The sequence below is a fragment of the Pezoporus wallicus genome, unplaced genomic scaffold, assembly GCF_028554395.1.
Source record: "Pezoporus wallicus isolate ANWC-B61680 ecotype Strahan unplaced genomic scaffold, APGP_CSIRO_Pwel_v1 contig_13859, whole genome shotgun sequence".
In the NCBI taxonomy this organism is placed as follows: domain Eukaryota; kingdom Metazoa; phylum Chordata; class Aves; order Psittaciformes; family Psittacidae; genus Pezoporus; species Pezoporus wallicus.
In genome coordinates, this window is record NW_026637614.1 from 549,114 (window position 1) to 573,146 (window position 24,033).

At 52.1% G+C, this 24,033-nt stretch overlaps 1 protein-coding gene across 2 annotated transcripts in view; it reads left to right on the forward strand.

The window, feature by feature from the left end:
- RHPN1 (rhophilin Rho GTPase binding protein 1) overlaps positions 1-11,911 on the forward strand; it is a 33,298-nt gene extending 21,387 nt beyond the window's left edge. For both annotated transcript variants that reach the window (XM_057406668.1, XM_057406669.1), the window contains exons 6-15: positions 14-138; positions 431-597; positions 1,102-1,289; positions 1,419-1,575; positions 3,491-3,610; positions 6,426-6,620; positions 6,868-6,944; positions 8,121-8,267; positions 9,480-9,638; positions 9,758-11,911. In XM_057406668.1, coding sequence (XP_057262651.1) covers positions 14-138; positions 431-597; positions 1,102-1,289; positions 1,419-1,575; positions 3,491-3,610; positions 6,426-6,620; positions 6,868-6,944; positions 8,121-8,267; positions 9,480-9,638; positions 9,758-9,952 — 1,530 coding nt within the window. In that variant the 3' untranslated portion in view covers positions 9,953-11,911. The remainder of the gene's footprint in view (positions 1-13; positions 139-430; positions 598-1,101; positions 1,290-1,418; positions 1,576-3,490; positions 3,611-6,425; positions 6,621-6,867; positions 6,945-8,120; positions 8,268-9,479; positions 9,639-9,757) is intronic.
- Positions 11,912-24,033: the final 12,122 nt, after the last annotated feature.

Genomic DNA, 24,033 nt, shown 5'->3' on the forward strand with positions numbered 1-24,033 from the left:
CCCATCGTTGCAGGCGATGCGCACCCCAAGCCGCAATGAAGCTGGGCTCGAGCTCTTGATGGAGTATTACAACCAGCTCTACTTCCTTGACAGCCGTTTCTTCCCTCCCACCAAAAGCCTGGGTGTCTACTTCCACTGGTTGGTGCAGTTTTCCCCATCCCCCTTAGTGAACTGAGTGGGGGGGGGGAGCTGGGATCAAGCCTCCACGGTGGGATTGCAGCCTCTGCAGCAAAGCCAGGGCTGGTGGACATAAGGAGGTGGGTTTGCTGTTGCCATGGGTGAGTTGATTAGGGGATGCAGGGGAAAGAACACACCCTATGGGGATGAGCTGTGATGGGAACAGTGGCTTTGGGCCCATAAAGAACACTGAAAACCTTCCAGCCTCCTTCTCCGTGTGTAGTAATGGGCATCCAACTCTTCCCTTCCCCAGGTACGACTCCCTGACTGGGGTCCCATCCCACCAGCGAGCACTGGCCTTCGAGAAGGGCAGTGTGCTCTTCAACATTGGAGCTCTGCACACCCAGATTGGAGCACGGCAGGACCGTGCCTCCCTGCCAGGGCTCAACCAGGCCATCGATGCCTTCCAGAAGGCAGCAGGTACGTGGGTTCCCCCCTTTCCTGGCTCTCTGAGGGCAGCATTTCCCTGGGCTGGGAGTATTCCACACGTGTGCAAAGAGGGATGAGGACAGGGCATCTCCAAGGGACCACAAATCAAGTACAAGTTGGTACCATGCTGCTTCTGTGGGTGATGAAGAGAAGCTGGGATGACCCAAGAGCCACTCAATGTGGCTTCCACACAGCAGTAGGGATGTTCCAGCTGGGAACAGGAGAGATGCTGATTTGTCTGCAAGCAGCTGGGAATAAAAGAGGCCCAACAACTGTGGTTACCCAGGCCTTTGGAGAAGAAAGATGTGGGCACAAGGATGGTTTAGATAGCAAGGGAGGGACGCCCCATCTTTTTACCCACTGGTTATAGTGAGATGTTTCTTGGTTACTGGCTCTTCTCCTCCTGTGCTGCTGGTGGGGAAACCTCCGTGGTCCAATAGCCTGACCCTCCTGCTTATAAGCCCCGTGGCTACCAGGAGCTTCTCCTTTGTGCAGGTGCCTTTAACTACTTGAAGGAGAACTTCTCCAACGCTCCCAGCTTGGATATGAGCGCTGCCTCTCTGAACATGCTGGTGCGGCTGATGGTTGCCCAGGTCCAGGAGTGTGTCTTTGAGAAGATGACGCTGCTGCGTGCCCAGCACGACTTCCTCACACAGCTCCAGCTCGCCCAGGAGGCAGCAAGGGTGAGCACCATGGGGAGGAGAGGACTTGGTGGGGATGTTACCACTGGAGAGGTTCCTTCTGTGGCCTGCTGTCACTGTCTTTTGATGGATGTCCTACGTCTCAGCCCATGTTGTCCCTTCTACCCACAGGTAGAAGATGTCTACTCTCTGGTTCACCAGACGATGACGCAGGCCCACGTGAAGGATTATGTTCCCTTCTCTTGGACCACCATGGTCCATGTCAAATCGGAGCATTTCAAAGCCCTCTCTCACTACTTTGCTGCCATTGCCCTCTGTGACTGCCCTGGTGAGTGTTACATCTCAGAGGCAGCTGCCTGCTCAGCCAAGTGCTGGCTCCACGTGATAGCCTCTTGTTTAGGAGGAGGGGTTGCAAATAAAGAGGTGGAGACATGCACAGGGTAGATGGATACAAAACCTAAAGTTTTTGGGATGCTCTGCGCTGTTGATCTTGCCTATTGACTCAGGGATTCATGCATATGGCAGATTTCCCCCATACTTCTGGTTTGCACAATGCTTGCTAAGTCTTCCTAAGAAGGTGAGCAAAAGAGGTGCTGTCGAGATGTCATTTGCTGTCCCCTTTGGGACTGGGTGGGTAAATAGGGGGTCAGCTACCTGTTGACCATGTGTGTGCCCATGTTCTCAGCTGGGTATCCTCTGGGGCACCCATTACTTGTGCCAGGACAGCTGAGGGCTTCAGAAATGAAGATAAACCCAGAAGAACCTTGAATTTAATGGCTGGTTGTTCTGGGAATCCCATGGTGGTGAGTACTGGCAGTGGGGTACATGTGGCTGTGATGGAGCCAGGCTGATATGGCTTCATGGAGCCAGCTGGAGCATGGATATAGGATCCAACCCATGCTCTCCATTGCACGATCACCAACACCCTTACAAGCAATTTTGGGTCAGGCAGAGGATCTGGGGGCAAGCAGGTGATGCACACACTGTGACATGTGGAGCTGACCCATCACTTGATGAGGTGGCTGAGGCCGGGCTGGAGGGTTCTTGGGGGATGGCTGCCAAAGCAGAGCTGTGCCAGTCATGGGGAGAGCTGCCAGTGATGGTGACTGCTGCCAGACTTTCCCTGCATCCTCCCCCATTCCAGAGCCTGTCCAAACCTTGCTGCAAGGCTTGTGTCATGTGGGTGTTGCAGAAGCAGAATTGAGCTGCTGGGGCAGAGCTGGCAGACAGTGAGGTGCAACTTAAAGACAGAAATGGCAGAGAATGGTGATGGAGCTGGGTTTGATGTGGGGTTACAAGGGACAGGGCAAACCTCTCCCCTAACATTTGGAGGCTCCTGGTAACCTTAATGGTGAAGGAAACACAAATCTGGTGGAGATGCAGAATTTGTGTGTCTAGGGATTGCTTATTGCTGCATCCAGAGCAATGATGTTGAGATCTCAGCTGCTTCCTCACTGCCTTTCCCTGACCCCTTGTTCAGAATAACAGATCTTTAGCTCCCATAACCAGCTGGCAAGAAACTCCTTAAGCTGCAGTTTAATCCCCCAGGGGTGCTGCACAGGGAGAACCAGTTCCCAAGCTTTGTGCTCTTCCTTTTGGACCAGGAGATCCACAAAGGTCCTTGGGAGCCTTTTGAATGCACTTTGTGCCTGGGGAAGGAGGCTGCCATCCAACCCTGAGCTCCCTGTGAACCAAAGGGGATTAGGAACAGGTTTGGCTGGAAATAAGAGTGTAAAAAGGACACATACAGAGCCCAACATGGTGCTCAGAGCTCTGAATCCATCTCAGTTTCTCCATTGAAGGACCCCTTTGGTTGTACTGCAAGCTTTGTGCTCATGCAGGGGTCCCAGGTACAGCAAGGAGGGCTCAGCTCCCAGGTTATGCTTTGGTCTACCCTGCTGTTGTGCTTTAGTTGTTGCTTCCATGTCGCTAGCCTCCAGATGAGGAAAACCCAGGGCTCTTTATTTCCAATCCTGCTTCCAGATTGGAGCAAAGAAGGGAAGGGGTCAAAAGAACCAGATACTTGTGCTATGCCTTAAGTGTGATAACTCTTCCCTCTCCCCGTCAGTGATGCTGTGGCTGTCGCAGGCTGTGGTTGGAAGTTTGGCTGCTGCTGAAGTTTGGGGCCATGTGAACATGGATGTGGCTTCATTGTCCTCCTGTCCCCACTGTCTCAGGGGTCTGGGTGGTCAAGCGGTGCCTTGACCTCTCCAAACTCATCCCCTCCCATCTGTTTCACACAGTGGCATCTGATGCTGAACTGCCAGAGCAGGAGAAGGCTTTTATCCAGTTCCATGTCACCATGCCAGAGGGACCATCACTCCGTGTCCTGCTGCAGGACCCTGAGGAGAGGAGGAAGCTGGGTAAGCACATTGATGGGGGCAAAGCCCCCAGGGCTTGCAATGAAACCTTGATGTATGAGCAGTGAGCCCCACAGTAACCCTATTCATGGATGCATGGTCTTCACAAAGGTGTGTGATGAGCTGTTGTGGGGGGTTTCTCCATGAAAGTACATAATGTTGAGGCTTTCTTTGGGAAGAGCCTTTCCTGGGAAGGCAGGAAAGCATCATGGATCTCTATTAGGGTGCTGAGGACCAACTCACATTGCTTGCACCAACTTTTCCAGCCAAGTTTAACAGTAAAACCTCAGGCACAAAGATGTTCTAAGCAAGGTAACATCACCCAACACAGTGTGGAGAAATCCACAGGGACACAGAGATCCTGGAAGCTCCTTGCTGCTGACTTGGCTGGATTACAAGAAGACACAGCAGATGCCAGGGGGTGGCTTTTTTAGCTGCATCAAAAGGTTTGGGAAACAAAAACTTCCTCCCATGTGGATTTTCAGCTTGAGGGACAAAACCAGAGTGTTGCTTATTCAGCTTAAGTCATGATTTGGCAGCTCCTCCCCAAGGAGGCTGAAAGGAGAGCAAAGCTCAGCACCCTGGTTTTTGGGTATCATCTGTTTGCCTCCCCCATGAGCTGCCTCCTGGTGCTCTTTCCACTCATTGCACGTGTGTGAAAGGAGACAGGTCCCACCAGGAAGGAGTTTTTATCACATCACCAACCCTGGCTGCTTGGCCAGATTTACTGCTGGGGATCAGAGGTGAAGGACATACAACGAGAGACTCTTTATACCCCCAAACCAGAGTGTTATGGTAACACCACCCCAACACCCTCAGCTGCTGTCATCTGGTGTCTAGAATCATAGAAGGGTTTGGGTTGGAAAGGAACTTAAGATCATCCAGTTCCAAACCCCTCCCATGGGCAGGGATGTCTCACACCAGACTATGTCGCCCAAGCTCCGTCCAGCCTGGCCTTGAACACTGCCAGGGATGGGGCAGCCACAGCTTCTCTGGGCACCCTGTGCTAGCCCCTCAGCACCCTCACAGGGAAGAGCTTGTTCTTTATATCCAACCTGAACTTTCCCTGTGTCAGTTTAAACCCATCACCCCTTGTCCTATCACTACAATCCCTGATGTAGCCCCCTTCAGACACTGGAAACTGCTCTGAGGTCTCCATGCAGCTTCTCTTCTCCAGGCTGAACAGCCCCAGTGTTCTCAGCCTCTCTTCATGTATGATATACATCAGCCCAGCTTCAAGCTCTACCTGTGTTCTTGTTGAATGGAGCTCATTCCCCACATCTGCTGGTGAAAAATGAGCATGCAGCCACCAGCCTCAGCTCTGGGTTTGGTTTATAGTAAAGGAAGAAGCTTGTGGCACTAAAATCATCTCTCTGGAAGGATATTTCCCTCCCTCTTCCCTTGTCTCCTGGTCTTACAACATTATGTTTTCTCAAACATAATATATTCCCACATCTTAAGCAGGGTGGAGCCATGGACTTCCATGCCCAACCTCCGTTCCCTGTAATCTCTTGGAAATCCCAGGACAGTCACTAGATAGTCGTTAAAACCTAGTTGCTTTCTTGCTGGCAGTGGATGCTTTGATAAAATAGGATTGATGGATATGATACAGTTTTAGGGGGAATCTTCCTCTCTATGTTCTATTTAGCCTCAAAATGCTTCCTCGAATGCGACTTATGGAGAAAAGTGAAGGTCTTGAAGCCACTGCCTTTGGTCCACATAAACCTGGAGCAAACCCCATCATCTCCCTGGAGAAGAGAAGCTGCGTGGAGAACTCATAGCAGCCTTCCAGTATCTGAAGGGGGCCTATAGGGATGCTGGGGAGGGACTCTTCATTAGGGACTGTAGTGACAGGACAAGGGGTAACGGGTTAAAACTTAAACAGGGGAAGTTTAGATTGGATATAAGGAGGAAATTCTTTCCTGTTAGGGTGGTGAGGCCCTGGAATGGGTTGCCCAGGGAATTTGTGAATGGTCCATCCCTGGCAGTGTTCAAGACCAGGTTGGACGAGGCCTTGGGTGATATGGTTTAGTGTGAGGTGTCCCTTCCCATGGCAGGGGGGTTGTAACCGGATGATCTTAAGGTCTTTTCCAGCCCTAACTATTCTGTGATTCTATGTTGCCACCGTGTGTCCTAACCGAGAAACGCAACAGGCACCCGGGTTTCTATGATACGAGTGCGTAGACAGAGCTTTTTTGGTAGTTTAGCTTATATAGCTGTTTTCGTGGCTGCTTCGTTTCCATGAGGATAGAAAACGCATTGAAGGCAACTTAAGAGGAGCAAAGCAAGAGCAGATGCCGAAGAGGATGGCAAGCAGGACCTGTGGGGCAATGAGAAGGCTTTCCTTAGCCTAGAAAAGAGGGAGACGTGTTGCATCTTCCCGAAGCTGTCACCAGGAGGACAAGGCTTGATTGTCCTTCGTGTATTTGCCCTCCCGTGGGATGCAAGGTGCCGGAGAGAAGTTAATTTGCAGAGGAGATTGAGGTTAAAGCATTAGGAGGGACTTTGGGGGTGGCACAATGTGGTGGCAGCTCCTTTGCTGCTTGCTTTTTGGGAACATCTGCCAGCTCCGGCGCCGGGGGAGTGAAGTAGGTCACCCTTCAAGGTCCCTTCCCAGCCCTACATTGGGGGCTCGAGCTGACGGCTGGGACCTACTCCATTTAGCAGCACGTTGAACGCCTGGCAGGCTGCAAACGTGACTGGGCTGTCCCTGAGTCACGTCGGGGTGGCACAGCCCTGGGAGCTGCTGTCATCCGTAGGCAGCCGAGAGGGAACAGCTCCGCTCCGCTTGGGCTTAGATCTCTCTGCTCCTTTGCAGGCAAAGCGCATCTGAAGAAAGCCATCATGAAGCACGAGGAAGCCATGAGGATTCACGGCTTGTGTAAGATCCTCAGGAAGATGGATATCCTGCAGGAGGTCCTCTCCTTTGCCCACAAGCGTTCGTTGAGCAAATACTCTGAAATCGACCATGAGGAGGACTTCTTTGAAACTGGAGATGCTCCAGATATTCACCGTAAGTGAAGCTGAGGTTGCATGGGGTGGGCAAACTCCCATGGCGAGTTTGGGGCATGTTGCTGGGGACCAGAGCTCCCTGTCATCACAGGTAGGAGCCTGGCTCTGGGTTGCATGTCTGGCAGCTGCCTGAGCACGTTGCAGCTCTTATGAGTTGTAAAATCCCTCTTCAGGGAGCACAGTGTAGAGGCAGAAGCTGCCACAACTGCCTGACCACAGTGTATGTGCTTTCCTCTCCCTTCTGCCAGCCAAAACGCACCAGAAACCAGAGATCAAACCCCCCAACTTCTCCCAGGTGAAGGTGACCGACCTCTTCCACAGGCTGGTACGTACAGCTATGGGATGAAGGGTGCCTCATGGGAGCAGACATCTCCTCCTCCCCTGCATGCTCCGCTTGCCTGGTTTCCTTCCTCCCCTTTCTTTCTGTCTCTTCTCCCTCTCTGGTGCAGCCGTTGCACCCATGGGCAGCTTTCCAAGGAGGAAAAGAAGGCAGGGGCATGTGCAAGAGGAGGGTTAGGGTGCATGGATCTGTCTTTGTAAGACCTAAATGGGTCACAAAGCTCCACCAGTGCCCAGTGGAGCAGCACAGGCATTTAGGGTGGGTTTTGCCTGAGAAAGGACCAAAGGGACCCTTTAGAGGAAGCTTTCTGGGGGCAGGATGATGCCAGCTGAAAGGCACTAGGAATATCCCACTGGACCTTTATATCCCTCCCCTCTTTAGGTTTACAGGGTCCTGGGGAGCAGAGCTGAGCTTTGCGGCTGCTATGGGACCTGATTGTGCTGTCCCTGTGCCCCATGCACCCCAAGGGCTGTGCAGCACCCCAGGGAAAGGTTGGTTGAACAGCCCCAAGACAGGCAGGTATATCCTGCTCCTGTGGGAATAAAAAAGTGGGGGAAAGACAGGAAGATAGGATGGATTTGGCCGGATTTGACCACTACCTCACACCCTGCCACTGGTCCACCCTAGTTAGGCTGCATCCCCCAGAGCCAGGCAGCAGGGACAATCCTCACCACCCATCATGCCTCCTTGGGTACTGTTGTTTGTTCCTAAATAGGGGAGTTAATAAGCCAGGGAATTAAGCTCTTCCCATCAGAGCTTTATGTTTTCTTTGCTCCAGGATTATAGTGTCTAGATAGATACCAGCTCACTGCTATGCCTTGCAGGAGTGGGGCAGTGCTGGGAGAGATGTCCAGACCTTATCTCTGGGCAGAAACCTCTTAAGCTCCTTCCCAACCTGCACAAAGCTACTGCTGCTCGTAAAACCAACATCTGGCATGGGCTTTTAAGCACCTCTAGCTTTATAGTGCATAAATCTACCTTTTGGGTGTGCAGGAAGTGTAAAACTCCGGCCAGGGTCCAAATCACATCCTTTAAGAAAAGCAAAAGATGCGCTTTCTTGCTCTGCCTCCTCCCCATCAGTGGGTGTTTTGCAAGGTTGCACGTCCCCAGGGTGTTGTTCTTGCACCAAAATGTTCTTTCCATCTTTCCACCTCATCCCAGGGGCCCCTTTCAGTTTTCTCAGCCAAAAACAAGTGGTACCCAGTGCGGAGAGTCCATCTGATGAGAGGAGAGAATGGGTTTGGATTCACACTCCGAGGAGACTCCCCTGTCCTCATTGCTGGGGTTATCCCAGGGGGCTGTGCTTCTGTGAGTACCCCAGGATCTTCTTGTCCCCATGGGGATGCTGGGATTGAGATGTCAAAGGATACCTTGAGGGGTATTGGGGTGGTTTTAGGTCTTAACACTCAGTTGATAACTGCATTGGTGTGCTGAGGTGGAGACTCATCCCTGTCAGATCTCAGCCTGGGGCTTGCAGGTGGGTGTCAGGAAATAATTGAGTTGTTTTTAATTCCTTAGGAGACAGCTAAGGAAAAAAAACACAGAGATTAGCTCAGTTTGTAACTGCTGGCAGCTTCTCTTTGGCAAGCACCCAGCTCCCTTCTCCCCCATTTTGGGACGTGACAGTGGATGGAACAAGATGGCAAGTCTGAAACATGAGTTAGAGCAGTGAAAACTTATTTCTGGGCTTTCTGATGTATCAGGGGACGCTTTGTGTTCCAGCAGAAGCTTTCAGGAGCAGGCTGGTGGGATGTGCAAAAGGTCTCCCTCTTCCCTCAGCACTGTTCAGCATCAAGTCTGCCATCCAGAGCCCGGCATCTCTGTAACAACATGCTCTTGGCAGCAGGATTTCCCTTTTTCGGGAGACTAAATCTTCTCAAAGACCATATGTGGTCCATATCTTGTCTCATGGGCTTTATTGCACTTAGCTGGGGTGGGATTGGACTCCAGATAGACATCAAAATGTGGTTGTCCTGCATGGATAAGCTTCTAAACCTCCACTGCAGCTGGCCTGACATGTGCTGGCTAAGTTGCTTCTTGCTCTGATGCTGTCCCCACAGCCCTGAGCTGCCACGTCAAGAGCCTTGTTGATGCATTGATAGATGAAGGGTGTGCAGAACCTTGCTGAACCTGCTGTTTTCTGAAGGATCAAGGCTTGCAGGCAATATTTTTTTATATATATGTAATTTTTTCTGTCGACCTGCAGCATTTAACCTTTATGAGAGTCAGAGCTGGATGCTTTTTTTTGCAAGGCTGGATGTTGATTGTGGTCGTCTCCAGCAGCAGCAAAAGAGGTGCTTAGTCTCTAGAGCATCCCACACGCTGCAGAGCAGATGTAAAAGCTTTAGGATGATGAAGGCATTGTGTGTTTTATGCTGTAGGTGGAGGATGGACCCCAGCCCTCCTTGTGGTCCATATCTCTGTAGGACTGGCACCCATGGAATGGGGTGGATGTCAAGCAGACCACATGCAGTGACATCCATGAGCTCAAACATGTGCATCTTCTCTCTTTCCCTACAGGAAGCTGGGTTGAAGGAAGGAGACTACATCATCTCAGTGAATGGCAAGGATTGCAAGTGGTCCAAGCATGCTGAGGTGGTGCAGCTGCTAAAGAGCACTGGGGAGGAGGGAGTGGAGATCGGTGTGATAACCCTGCAGGGCTCGGAGGGACCGAAAGCTGTAAGTCACATCCCAAGCCTTAGGTGGGAAACACAAGAGGTTCCCCAGGCTCCTGCTGGCATCTTGTCTGCAGCTCATGTGCTGTGCTGTCTTCATATCCCTCTCTGCTTCCCAAACAGGCAGACAAGAAGGCAGCAGCAATGTCCTCGGGCAGTGGGGTGCTGAAGAGCAACAAGGAGAACAGCCGGAAGAGCCTGATGAACAGCAAGAGCGCCAGCACGCTGCTGGTGTGGAGCAAGAAGAGCAAGCGGAGCAAGAAGAGCACCTACGGCATCCCCTTCACCACGGTGGGAGACAACGAGGTCATGTACTGAAGCAGCTACAGGGTTAGTTTGTGTCCTACCACTCCAGGGCTAGCTGCCCATGAACCCTTGCAAGCACTGGGTGGCCTCCAGGCTGTGCTGGTGTCGGTGCTGCAAGGAACCCCCCTGTCCCAGGGATGTGCCGCTGGTCGGATCCTCTCCAAAGAGGCGAGTGATGCACAGCACCAGCTCCTCCATCTCCCTTCTCCTGTGTTAAACCATCCTCAGCCTAAACAATACGGGGAAACACTGATTTATCCTGGATTTTTAACTTTCATTTTGCTCTTAGGGGGGACCTGGGGGGGAGCTGTGCTTCAATATAAAGCAGGGACTGGTTTGTGTCTTCTGCTTGGTGCGAGGAGCAGCCAAACCAAGCCCCAGCCATTAAAGCAAAAGCTGTAACCTTCTTTAGCATCTCCTAGGCTTTCTCTGCAAGGTAGAAGGTGGCATCACTGCTCACCAGGAGCTGCTGGCAGAGCTGAATCCAGTTCCACCTTCAACTCCCCTTTTTCAGGAGAGAGGATAGTGTGGGACTTGTGATCCCATTGTGGGGTCCAGCACAGGCAGCAGCGGGCTGCGAATCTCTGCCATGATACCAGTTAGGGGACGTCCCAGTGGCATGGGTTGAAATTAGAATGGTTTTGACCATATTTTTAGTGCTTTTTTTGTTTGTGTTTTATTAATAACCACCCAGGTTGGTGCAGCAAATGCAGCTCAGCTGCTTCTTTGGAAGAAAAGGGAAAGACTTAAGGTGCATTTGTCTCGCTTCTTTTAATCAGTAGACGTGGATTGCCCTAAATATGTGAGTAGATTAATAGCTAAGAGTCTTGCTGGGTTTTTTTTTTTTTGCTTGGTATGAGATTAAAATTCCAGGAAGATAGCTCCTCCAGATTATTAAACTACTAAATTTGTGCTAGTATTGGATCTTGCACACGTTGCTAATACCCTAACACTGTGCTGTCAGCATTCATACCGGAGCTGGGCTGATGGATACATGCATCTTGGTAATTGTACTGGAAACGCTGGGAGACTCCGAATACGCTCTTAGATATATTGGCACCATTTTCTCCATCCCATTTCTGCCTCGTGCATTATTTTTCTGAAGGCTAAAGAGCTGTCTGCTCTTCAGTGCTTGGATGATCTTGGTAGGTATAAAATACCCTTCAGAGATGCAATTGTATTTTTGTACTTTTTAAGTGGTGACACATTTAGTTTAAAGGAGTGAACGTGCAAGGGATATCATCACGAGTGCATCCCCATGGGGTTGTATCATGACTTCTTGGTGGCACAATGCCCGAGTGCTGAGCTTTCAGCCCTGGTTTTAGTTAGGGAGAACTGAATAACGGAATCATGGAATGGTTTGGGTTGGAAAGGACCTTAAGATCATCTAGATCCAGCCTCCCTGCCGTGGGCAGGGATGCCTTACACTAGAGCAGGTTGCTCCAAGCTCTGTCCAGCCTGGCCTTGGAGCTTTCACCACTTCTTTGGGCAACCTGTTCCAGTGCCTCACCGCCCTCCCAGTAAAGAACTTCTTCCACAGGGCTTCTAGCTCTGTATTAACAACCAAGAAGCCTCTCTATAGACTGAGACATCATCAAACCGGATTAGAGATCCGGCTGCCACCATCTGGTGCAGGCAGATTTCCTGCGTCATCTTCCCAGCTGCTTGAGTGCCAAGGAAGGCGGTGGGTTCACAGGAAAGGCCACCTTCCTGCTAAAGCATCCCAGCAGCATCTTCCCTCTCATTCTAAATGTGTTGCCAACAGGGACATCTTGGAGCTGGGGATGTATTTATTTAGAAGCCTGCACGTCGCGTTTCCACCCGCATCACCCAACTCCTCCATTGGCATCAGCGGAGGGGTCGCGTGTTGTGTGAGTTGGATGATTTCCCTAACACCAGTGGTTTTGTTTTGGTTGATTTTGTACATGGACTCTCACCTTTTATGGATTAAAAAGCACTGATTCCAAAACACTTTGTAGTGTGCATCTCTGTTGTGAATTACTACGCAGGTGGGGATCGAGGTTGGGCTTCCAAATGGGTCATTTTTTCACCCATTTTCATTTGGATCACTTAAATCTGAAGCTGTTGAGGTTTGGTGAGATCATTTGGATCTCATACAGCCTGACCCAAAGCAAACCAAAGTCCTAAACACCCAGATTAACCCTTGGTGAGACATCGTCTTCATCTCCAGCATGGTGAAATGGGAGCTGGGGCTTTGTCCCGTGAGTTATTCCATGGAAGTAATGTGGAAGGTGAGAAGGCTGGGTCCACTGGGGGCTTTTCTCCTGGATAAAAGGAAGGAAACTGTTCAAGAAAGTCATGTTTGCTTCTCACAGCGGGGTTGTGTGAAGCAAACTTGGTGGGATTTGGGGTTTCTTTTGGTTTTGGGTTGCCAAAAAGGGTTTCCAAACCTCTTGTTTTTGGAAGAGCACATCAATGGGAACAAAGGCATCAATGGAAACAAAGGCATCACTGGTGCTGGAGGAGCTCATGGGTAGCTGACAAAGAGCAATGCCTTGACATGGGAGACCCCCCCACACCTTTTCCCTTTGGAGTCAAGTGTTTCAATGGAGCCCAACTCTCCACCATCCAGGGAGGATGACCAAGCCCATGGGGCTGTACCATGGGTCCTGGCAGCACACAAGTCCTTGGCTCAGCAATCATGCACCCCATGGGAGATAAAAGGACAGAGTAATTCCTCTTTGGAGGCACAGAGGTGCATTTAACCCCCCTTAGATGGGACTGAACCAGGGTGAGTGCTTTCAACATTGGGTTAATACACAAAAGGGTGGTGGGAGCCTCTTTCTCCTGTCTACCAAACCAGAGTTAAAGCATTATCTGCCTCTTTTATCACATCATCTTGTAACTGAAGGTGTTTTCCCTTCCACCAGCCCTCCTGTACCCAGCTCCAACCTCAAAGCCACCCACAGGGAGTCGTTCTGCTGCAGAACATCCTTTTCCCACCTACGCTCAGTGGCTGTGGGAAACCCGTGACTCCAGCGCCGGGATCACCTCCTCCTCTGGTGACGTATTTCAGATGAGATCTGTGTTCCATCAACAAGAGCCTGGTGTCTCCCTCCCTCTGTGCTGAGAGGGCACGGAGCTGGATCATTCCATGCTTTGTCTTCTTTTCCATCTTGATCAGGAGGTGAAAGGGTCCTGTAGGATCCTGGTGCTGGGGGTCAACAAGAACCACTGCAGAAATAGCTTTATTTAACCAGGGGGCTGTAGTGATAGGACAAGGGGTAATGGGTTAAAACTTAAACAGGGGAAGTTCAGATTGGATATAAGGAAGAACTTTACTGTAAGGGTGGTGAAGCACTGGAATGGGTTGCCCAGGGAGGTTGTGAATGCTCCATCCCTGGCAGTGTTCAAGACCAGGTTGGACAGAGCCTTGGGTGACATGGTCTAGTGTGAGGTATCCCTGCCCATGGCAGGGGGGTTGGAACTGGATGATCTTTTGGTCCTTTCCAACCCAAACCATTCCATGATTCTATGATTCTATGAATTTGAGGTTTCTCCAACCTCTGTCCATGCAGAGGGGAGCTCCAGGTAGGCTCAGGAGCTGAGGCAATGTGTAATGCTCCTCAGTCTGAGCATAGCATCATAGAATGGTTTGGGTTGGAGCGGACCTTAAGATCATCCAGTTCCATCCCCCTGCCATGGGCAGGGACACATTCTACTAGGCCAGGTTGCTCCAAGTCCCGTCAAGCCTGGCCCTGAACACTGCCAGGGATGGAGCATTTACCAGTTCTTTGGGCAGCCTGTGCCAGTGCCTCAGCATCCTTACAATGAAGAGCTTTTTCCTTATATCTGACTGGAGCTTCCCCTGGTCTGGGACCAATTAAAACAGCTTTTAGGAGCATCCTATGACCAGTTAAAGAAGCTTTTAGGGGCATCCTATGACCAGACAGGAGATGCAAAGAGGGGTTTGGGTTGTCTTTGTTATCCCTTGTTGATTTCTAGGGTCCTTGACACAGAGAACATTGGTTCCCACCATCCTGAAAACCCCATCACGAAGACCCCAGAAAATCCACAAGGTTTGAGCCGAGTTTCCTGCCTTTGAGGTTGAATTTTCCTCCTCTCAGAGCTTCACACTCAATGCTAGGAATCTCCCAGCCCATACATCAGCGTGGTGGGAAGGTGGTTTGATTTTCCCCTCCATTAAGTGCACAACATCTCTCTTAATAGTGGAGGAGAAGGTACCTGTGGTAGTGTCACGATGGCCTTGTGCCTGCTTCTTGCTTCATGGCTCGTTGGCCCCGTAACCCATAATGGCTCTTGTGGAGCTGTCACTGGCTGTGAATTAATGCTCCTACCTGGCCCTGGGGACAACAGTAGGGAAGCAGCTACTGAGTGGGATGTTAGTGGGATCAGGCCCTTCAGCAGCTGCAGGTGCTGCTTTCAAACAGGCCTGGGCCAGGAGCACATCACAGATCATCGCAGAAGAATGAGGCAGAGCAGGTTTGGTCCAGTAACCAGAAGGAGGAGTGATGCTGTGACCGCTTGGTCCCTTCCCAGTGCTCACTCCATCCCATGGAGGGTGTTATCCTCAGCCCCATCTCCCACCTTGGCCCTCTGAAGCACCCATGTGCTCAGTGCAGAGTGGGGTACCACTGCCGCATCCTTTCCAGCCTGAGCCCACTGGAGGGCAGCAGTACCTTGTCCAATGCAATTCCCGCAGTACAGGGACCCCACATCTGCCCAGAGCAGTGGCATCCCTTGACTTCCACCCAAGGGTGAATAGAGGTGTCCCTGGGATGCTTTGGAGACCAGTGCATTGTAAAACGTGGCAGAAAAAGTGTTTTTTTTAAGCCATGTATCACGGATTCATGCAGTGGTTTGGGTTGGAAAGGACCATAAAGCTCATCAGTTCCAAACCCTTTCCACTAGAGCAGCTTGCTCCAAGCCCCTGTGCCCAACCTGGTCTTGAACACTGCCAGGGATGGGGCAGCCACAGCTTGTCTGGGCACCCTGTGCCAGTGCCTCAGCACCCTCACAGGGAAGAGCTTCTGCCTAAGAGCTCATCTCAGTCTCCCCTCTGGCAGGTTAAAGCCATTCCCCTCGGTCTGTCCCTCCATCCCTTGTCCCAAGCCCCTCTCCAGTTTTCCTGCAGCCCCTTTAGGCACTGGAGCTGCTCTCAGGTCTCCCCTTCAGGAGCCTTCTCTTCTCCAAGCTGACCCAGCCCAGCTCTCTCAGCCTGGCTCCAGAGCAGAGCTGCTCCAGCCCTTGGATACATCCTGCAAAATCCTTATGGGGGAAGAGAGCAAGAAGCCGTGCACGGCAGAGCAGCGTCCTCCGGGATAGAGCTCCCTGAGCTCATGGCAAGCTCCATCCAGCCTCTAAAAGGAGGGGTGAAGTTCTCCTGAGAGCACCCATTCTGCTCCTTCAAGCTGTCCCTTGACTACACTGGGGCTGCAATAGGGGACTTCTCCCCTGGGCTGGTCCTAAAAGCTTTGCCAAGGTGCAGTCTGAGACTTCCCAGCAGCTTGGAGAAGCCAAAGCCCCCCTGCGTGGCCTTGCAGAGCAGCAAACAGCACTGGGAGGCTCATCAGCCGTAAGGCCACAAGAGAGGGGCTGTGCCGGAGGGATGGGTGGCCACCAGGGCAGCGGATCGTGGTGGGTCAAGGCTGGGCTTCACTGGGGCTACAGGGGCGAGATGAGGAGGAGCTGGTGGAGATGTGAGCTGCAGCGTGGCACTAGAGGGCAGAGTCGGAACATGCTCAACCGGAGAAGCACAGAATAACGGACCCATGGAATGGTTTGTGTTGAAGGGATGTTAAAGCTCATGCAGTTCCAACCCCTGCCATGGGCAGGGACACCTTCCACTAGAGCAGGGTGCTCCGACCCCCTGTGTCCAACCTGGCCTTGAACACTGCCAGGGATGGGGCAGCCACAGCTTCTCTGGGCACCCTGTGCCAGCGCCTCAGCACCCTCACAGGGAAGAGCTTCTGCCTAAGAGCTCATCTCAGTCTCCCCTCTGGCAGCTTAAAGCCATTCCCCTTGGCCTGTCCCTACAGGCCCTTGTCCAAAGCCCCTCTCCAGGTTTCCTGCAGCCCCTTTGGGCACTGGAGCTGCTCTCAGGTCTCCCCTTAAGGAGCCTTCTCTTCTCCAGGCTGCCCCAGCTCCAGAGCAGAGCTGCTCCAGCCCTCGCAGCAGCTCCGTAGCCTCCTCTGGAACTCTGCACCCCACAGCCCAGACACCCTTATCCACCCGGATACCAGGTGGAATGGTGCTGGAGTCCTGTATCGTCACATGCCCCCATGCATGTAGCTCCATGCACATGACTCTATACAAACCAATCTGCATCCCTCACACCAAGTCAGCTCCTGCTCTGGAAACTGCCTTCATGCTGCCCAGCAGCGAGTCCTCTTGCATCTGTGCAGCGAGCAAAGGAGAGGATGGAGGCCTAGCCACCATGAGCAGTGTTCTACCAGGCTCTTGCCTGTCCCTATACCCTACCACCCTCATTTGCTTCCTACCAGGGACATAAGCATTGGATGGGGATACCCCCCCATTGCTTTGTGGTCCCTGGGGAGTGCTCAACCACCTTGCATTGGAGCAAGTCAGACCTGGCCTAGGTGGTCCTGACAACGGTCAGGGAGGGAGAAGGGACCTCCTTTGGTCCTTTGTGCCCTGTTGTGTGTGAGATATGAGTGTTTGTGGAGGGTCTGTGCTCTGCAGTCCATAAGGATGAGGAAGATGCTGATCCTCTACTGGGTTTGTCCCCAGAACTTGTCCTCTACTGGCACAGGAGACAGGCAGACCAGAGATGTGGGACTTTCAGGATGCACTGGGATGAACTGGGATGCTGTCCTGCTCTTGGCTGGGATAGGGTTAAACCACCACAGGTGCACTGGGAGAACAGTCTCCGTCTATACCAAGCAATGAGGGCAAGAGGGCCACACTGTGGGGCAAGGAGATCATGGTGGGATGAAGGAAGGTCATGTTATGGAGCAAGGTGGACATGGTACAGGGCGTGGAGGTGATGTGTGATGGATTACATCATGCTGTGGAGGAGGGACATGGTGTGGAGCAAGAGAATCATGCTAAGAGGCGAGTGTGTCAGGGTATGGAGCGACAGGGCCATGCTCTTCGCCAAGAACATCATGCTACATCACAATGGGGTTATGCTATGGAGCAAGAGGGCCATGCTATGGGTCAAGGGGGTTGAACTATGGAGTGAGGTCGTGCTATGGAGCAAGGTAGACATGCCTCAGGGCAAGAGGGTCATGCAATGGGGGTCATGCTGTTTGCAAAGGGGGCTTCCAAGGTGCTGATACTCCATGGGGATCCCTCATGGCTTGGAGCATGTCTCACCTCACTCTGAACGGTTGGATTTGCCCCTGCGTGGAGCTGAACCAGCAGCATCCCTATGGGATCTGTGGGTCCTGCTTCTAGGAACCAAGGGCAAATAAACCCTGGAGAGGCCCCAGCATCACCCATGGCCAATAATGCAAAGCAAAGCAGTGCTGTGGAGCGCATCCCCTTGCCCTGCCTCTTCCCTCCTTCCCTCTCACCATGTCCCAGGGCTCTCCCAACAAACCCATCCCATCTTTTCCCTGTCTTTGGAGCATCCCTCCCCTTTTCCCCCTGCAGTCACGAGGAGCCTCCTTCAGCAGGGTCCAGTCTTTAATGGGAAGGCCAGAACTGAGCCGTTCGGAAATGGCTCCTGAATCTTTAATAAAGCAAACATTTCCTGGGCCATAAACATCTGATGACAGCAACAGAGGCTCTCAAGCTTATTGCCTGGCCGCTAGTTCTTTACTTAACTCTGCCATAATGGCTTTAATAGCCCGGGAGGGAGCTGAGGTGAAAGTCCTATTAAAAAATGTATTTCCGAATTTAATTGAGGCTCCATCTGTGGGGAAAGGCAGAGGAGAGGTCGCTCCACAGGAGAGCTATGAAAGGGAAGAAGAGCTCGCTTCGCCTTCCCCCATTCCTGCCTTGCAGTGCCCAGCAGCAAATCCCACCTCGACCAGTGGGACCTTCAGTGTTCCCTCCATGGGGACACCCCTGGGATTGTCCCTTGTATGAGAAGCGATGCATCTGGCTTTGCAAGGGTGTTCCTTTTATAGGGTCCACAAAGCCCATCGGCAAGTGCCCACAGCATCCCTGTCCATACTGGGATGCGCTGGTTGCCCATGCTCCATGGTGGCCTCATTGGAGGTATGGCCTGGGTTGTTTCCCCATCTATCTGACCTGTATGTGGCCCCTCAGTGATCTGTCAGTCTATTGCTATAGGTCCCATAGGCACCTGGTCCCATACATATACATGCACATGCATGTTGGTGTCATCAATCTATTTCCTTTTGCCCCATCAGTATCCATTCACCCGTTCATCCATCCATCAATTCCTTTACTTCTATCATTCTATCTAGCCACCTATCAACCTGTTTATCCATCTATCTATCCATCCATCTATCCATTCATCTATCCACCAGTCCACCTATCTACCCATCCACCTATCCATCTCTCCACCTATCAGTCTATCTATCCATATATCTAGCCACCTCTATCCTTCCATTGATCCATCTGCCCATCCATCTTTCTCCATCTATCCTGTCACCCAGCACTGAGCTTTTCTCCAGCCAGGTAAGCTTTGTACATTGAGACTTTAAAGAAGTTACCAGGGATAAGCTCAATGCCCCAGGCTGGGAGACATCCCCGTCTCCTGGATCACCACTATTTGGGGTTAGACACCTTGAGATAGGGTCATTTCTTCCCTGAGATGTGCCTGTGGGAAGATGGATGGGTGATGGAACAAATAGGCAGGAAGGTATCAGATAGGGAAAGGAGGAATCATGGAATGAGCCAGGTTGGAAAAGCCCTTTAAGCTCATCCAGTCCAACCATTCCCCAGCCCTGCCAAGGCCACCACTAACCCATGGCACTGAGGCCTCGTCTCCACGCTGTGTGAACACTTGCAGGGACGGTGACTGCAGCCCTGCCCTGGGCAGCCTGTTCCAATGCCTGAGCACCCTCTGGGGAAGGAATTGTTCCTCAGCTCCATCTAAACCTGCCCTGGTGCAGCTTGAGGCCGGTTCCTCTTGTCCCATCCCTTGTTCCTTGGGAGCAGAGCCCAGCCCCTCCTGGCTCCATCCTCCTCTCAGGCACTTGTAGGGAGCCATCAGGTCCCCCCTGAGCCTTCTCTTCTCCACACTGAACTCTCAGGTCCCTCAGCCCTTCCCCATCACACTTGTGCTCCAGGCCCTGCACCAGCTCCACTGCCCTTCTCTGGCCCCACTCCAGCACCTCAATGTCTCTCTTGGAGTGAGGAACCAGTTGGGATCAGGCTGGAACTCACCCCCGTGTGCTCAGTGCAGGCTCACAAACAGTGATGAAGAAGAGGGGTTGAGGAGAGGAGGAACTGGCTCCTTCCCACCTCCCCTCCTGGCGAGCATCACCCTGAGTCAGCAGATCTGCCGAGGTCGCACCACCCGCTCTATTAATTGGATTAATAAAGACGTACGTCACTGAGGTAATTACCCGCTAATTGGGGGTGACAAGGTTGTCAGGCTCTGTCCCTCCAAGGGACAATTTCCCGTCCCCGGCCCTCCCCTTTCCCAACGCGCACCGAGTCAATCGCATTAATTCAAACTCCCAGAGTCCATAACCTTGTGCTGCCGAGCCCTGGGGGAATCCAGGGAGTCACGGAATCAGGGAATGGTTTGGGTGGAAAAGGACCTTAAAGCTCATCCAGCTCCAACCCCTGCCACGGGGACCCCTTCCACTAGAGCAAGGTGCTCTAAGCCCCTGTGTCCAACCTGGCCTTGAACACTGCCAGGGATGGGGCAGCCACAGCTTCTCTGGGCACCCTGTGCCAGCACCTCAGCACCCTCCCAGTAAAGAACTTCTTCCTTATCTCCAACCTGAACTTCCCCTGTTTCAGTCTGAACCCATCACCCCTTGTCCTATCACTCCAGTCCCTGATGAAGCAAGAGTCCCTCTCCAGCATCCTTGTAGCCCCCTTCATACCTGGGGAGCATGGTCCAGGCTGCCAGCATCCAGGCAGCAAGTTGGTGGGGTCTCAAAGGTCCCTTCTGCCTCCCCTGTATCCCTTGATGATGCTGCAAGGTACCAAGAGGAGACGCACGGATGCTGCAACCAATGTTAATGAATACACTGATGTGTAGCACCTCTCGTGCACTAATATCATAGAATCAGAGAATGGTTTGGGATGGAAAGCACCTTAAGATCATCCAGTTCCAACCCCCTGCCATGGGCAGGGACACCTCACCTTAGACCATGTCACCCAAGGCTCTGGCCTTGAACACTGCCAGGGATGGGGCACTGCAGGTAACTCTTTCCTCACTGGAAAGAGGAAAGGCTCACTGGAAATGCCTTGTTAACAACACGTTCCCCGAGGAAAGCTCTCAGCCTGATGATAACTCCGTGATGAAACGTCTCCATTCTGCCAAAACAGTCCCTGCCCTTTCCCTGGAGCAAGCCCCCGCTGTCATCGCCTGGCTGTGAATTGTCTCTGCCTCTCCCTGGACTCCTCCCGCAGTGGAGATGTCCAATGTGTGTCCAAGCCCATTCCCACCATGGCCAGGATTCCCCAGGTGCTGAGCCCTGCACAGCTGGATGCTGGTCCTGCAAGCTCCGTGCAGTGCCCTGATGCTCTGCACAGCTGGATGCTGCACAGCTGGATGCTGAGCTGTGCTAGGGTAGTGATACAGGGATGAGGTGATCCAGCTGGATATGGCTCTGACATAGCTGGATGCTGAGGTCTGCACATCTGGATACGATGAGGCCTGATTCTGAGCTGAGTATGAGATGGTGCTGGGTCACAAGGAGCCTGGCCCAGCTGGATAGTGAATCTGGCACAGCTGGATGCTGAGCCTTGCACATCTGGTTGCTGCTCAGTCTGGTACTGAGCCCTGTGTGGGCTGGTGCTGAGTCTCGCACAGGCATGAGGAGCCTGGCACAGCTAGATAGTGAATCTAGCACATCTGGATACTGAGCCCTTCACATCTGGATGCTGCTCAGTCTGGTGCTGAGCCCTGTGTGGGCTGGTGCTGAGTCTCACACAGGCATGAGGAGCCTGGCACAGCTAGATAGTGAATCTAGCACATCTGGATACTGAGCCCTTCACATCTGGATGCTGCTCAGTCTGGTGCTGAGCCCTGTGTGGGCTGGTGCTGAGTCTCACACAGGCATGAGGAGCCTGGCACAGCTAGATAGTGAATCTAGCACATCTGGATACTGAGCCCTTCACATCTGGATGCTGCTCAGTCTGGTCCTGAGCTCTGCATGGGCTGGTACTGAGCCTCGGGTGGGGATGAGAAGCCTGGTACATCTGGATATCGAATCCACAACATCTGGGTGCTGAGCTCTTCACATCTGGAAGCTGCTAGGCTTGGTGCTGAGCTCTGCATGGGCTGGTGCTGAGTCTTACACTGGCATGAGGAGGCTGATGCAGCTGGATAGTGAGCTCAGCACAGCTGGATACTGAGCCCTGCACATCCATTTGGCCTGGTGCTGAGTCTTGCACAGGCATGGACAGCCTGGCACAGCTGGATAACAAACCCAGCACATCTGGATACTGAGCCCAGCACACCTGGATGCAAGGAAATCCAATGCAATGAGATTGTGGGGTCTCAGCACAGCTGCAGCCTCAAAGTGCTGAGCTTTGGGGATGGGATAATGACTGTGGGTTAACAGCGAGGTGGGGGGGCTGTTCCTATGGAACCAGCAACCAGGACAGCCGAGGGTCTCCACAAGGGATCAATCCTGCCAATCCCAACGTGTTTGCCACAGTTTCATGTTTACTGTTAGGACAGCAACAGGCTCAGCACCAGAGATCTAGTGGGATGTGAGTGAAACCTGTGAATCACTGCTTGGCAAAGCCCAAGAATGAATAGGATGCGGTGGGACTGGGAGGGTTGTGGGGTCCAGAGTCTGTCCCCACAGTGGGCATGGCTGGTTGGGATGGGAGGATGCTTCTGACCTCCATGAAAAACAAGAAGCAGCGTTATGTGGCTTCCAAAGGCTTGGGGCTGGGGGGGTGCTGCTTGGATTCAGTTCATCCCTATGTGAAAATATGGCTTTTCCTGTATGTAGTTGGCTTCATCCTTCAGTCAAGGCCCCCAAATCTCTCCTTCTGTTCCTTCCTTGGAGCAGCAAGTTCTACAGAGAGGGGAAACTGAGGCACATGTGGCCAGCTGGTTGGTCTGGATCTGCTGCTCCCCCTTATCTTCTCTAATCACCAGGTTGAGGGATGGGAGGTGGCATTTCCTCAGCTGCTTATGTGATATAACCAAAGCATTTAATCCTTGCTGAGCCCAAATCAGCCTCCCTGCCCAGGCCCTGTCTTGTGGAGAGCACAGATAATATTAAAGTGCTTGAACAGCCATTAAAAACTGCCATATATGTGTAATGCTTCTAAGCTAATGTCTCTACAGGGACTTGAGCATCTCAGTTACCCGTTTTGGGGCATGTTTGCTTCCTCCTGGCTTTATTTTTGTTCTTACATTTGAATCAAACTGAAGCCAAGGTGTTTCTTTCTGTATTTAGGAGCCAGCTGTAGCTGGAGGTGGCATCTTCACTATGGCTTTTCCCCTCCCATATCCACAGTGAAAGGCTGCAGGTGTTGGGATGCGCTGATGCTGTCTCCATCAAAACTCAACAGAAAGGGAAAGGAGAATGGGAAAGTCAATGAGCTCTATTTCTACCCTGGTACCAGGACAGGTAGAACACATAGAATCATAGAATGGCTTGGGTTGGAAAGGACCTTAAGATCATCCAGTTCCAACCCCCCTGCCATGGGCAGGGATGCCTCACACTAGACCATGCCACCCAAGGCTCTGTCCTACCTGATGTCCAACATGATGCATCAGAAGATGTGGAAGAAGGTTTTTGATCTGTCTGTCCAAAGGGAATCGGGTTTTTCTTTCTGTTTTCCTCCATGGAAAGAAAGACAGCAGCCTCAGGCAGCCGTTAAGGGAAGGCTCATCCCCAAACGGTACCCTGGAATAGTGAAGCACCAGCAGCACTGTGTTCCCCAAATCAAATCCCTTTGGGGGCACTTGCAGAGGACAAGGAGGTCGAAGAGATGTCACATAACGGCCTAAGACATGAAGACAGGCTGAGAACACTGGGGCTGTTGAGCCTGGAGAAGAGAAGCTGTGTGGAGACCTCAGAGCAGCTTCCAGTGTGTGAAGGGGGCTACAAGGATGCTGGAGAGGGACTCTTCATCAGGGACTGCAGTGATAGGACAAGGGGTGATGGGTTCAAACTGAAACAGGGGAAGTTCAGGTTGGAGATAAGGAAGAAGTTCTTTACTGTGAGGGTGCTGAGGCGCTGGAATGGGTTACCCAGGGAAGTTGTGAATGCTCCATCCCTGGCAGTGTTCAAGACCAGGTTGCACAGAGCCCTGAGTGACATGGTCTAGTGTGAGGCGTCCCTGCCCATGACAGAGGGCTGGAACTGGATGATCTTTTGGTCCTTTCCAACCCAAACCATTCCATGATTCTATGAGACTCTCCTTTTTAACCCAAAAGCTGCTTTTTTGAGAGCCCTGGTGTGAGTGAGGCAGGAGACACTGAGCTGAGGCCATTGGGTGAGGAAGGAGAGTGATTACCCAAGCAATAAATCACAGCATGGGGCTGATGATATAATAATGGTGATATGATGTCATCTCAATCTTGAACATCGATTTTTCCTTTTTTTCCCCTGTTTTTCCCTCTCAGTGAACTGGCTTTTCCCATCCATTATCCTGCCCACGCCGATGCTGCAGCTACTGCAGCTCTTCACATCCACAGCTATTGACTGAGCCCCGACACTATGGTGGCAAACAGAGATGCTGGTATGGATGCAGCACCTTGGGGGTCCCCTCACCAGCATGAGGCACTAGGATGCTCCTGGTGAGCTGTCAGAGCAGCTCAACTGGTCTCTTAAACCTCACCCATAGGGAGCAGGAGAGCCTTTGCTCACAGACAGGAACTTGTGCAACCCTTGGTCCATGAGCTGGAATCTTCCTTTTGTCCTATCCTTGCTCTTCCTTCTCTTCTGCTGCTGCAAGTGGGGTAGAAACAGCTCCCAGTCCTCTCAGGCAGCATCTGGATACAGGTATAGGGTGAAAGGAACTGA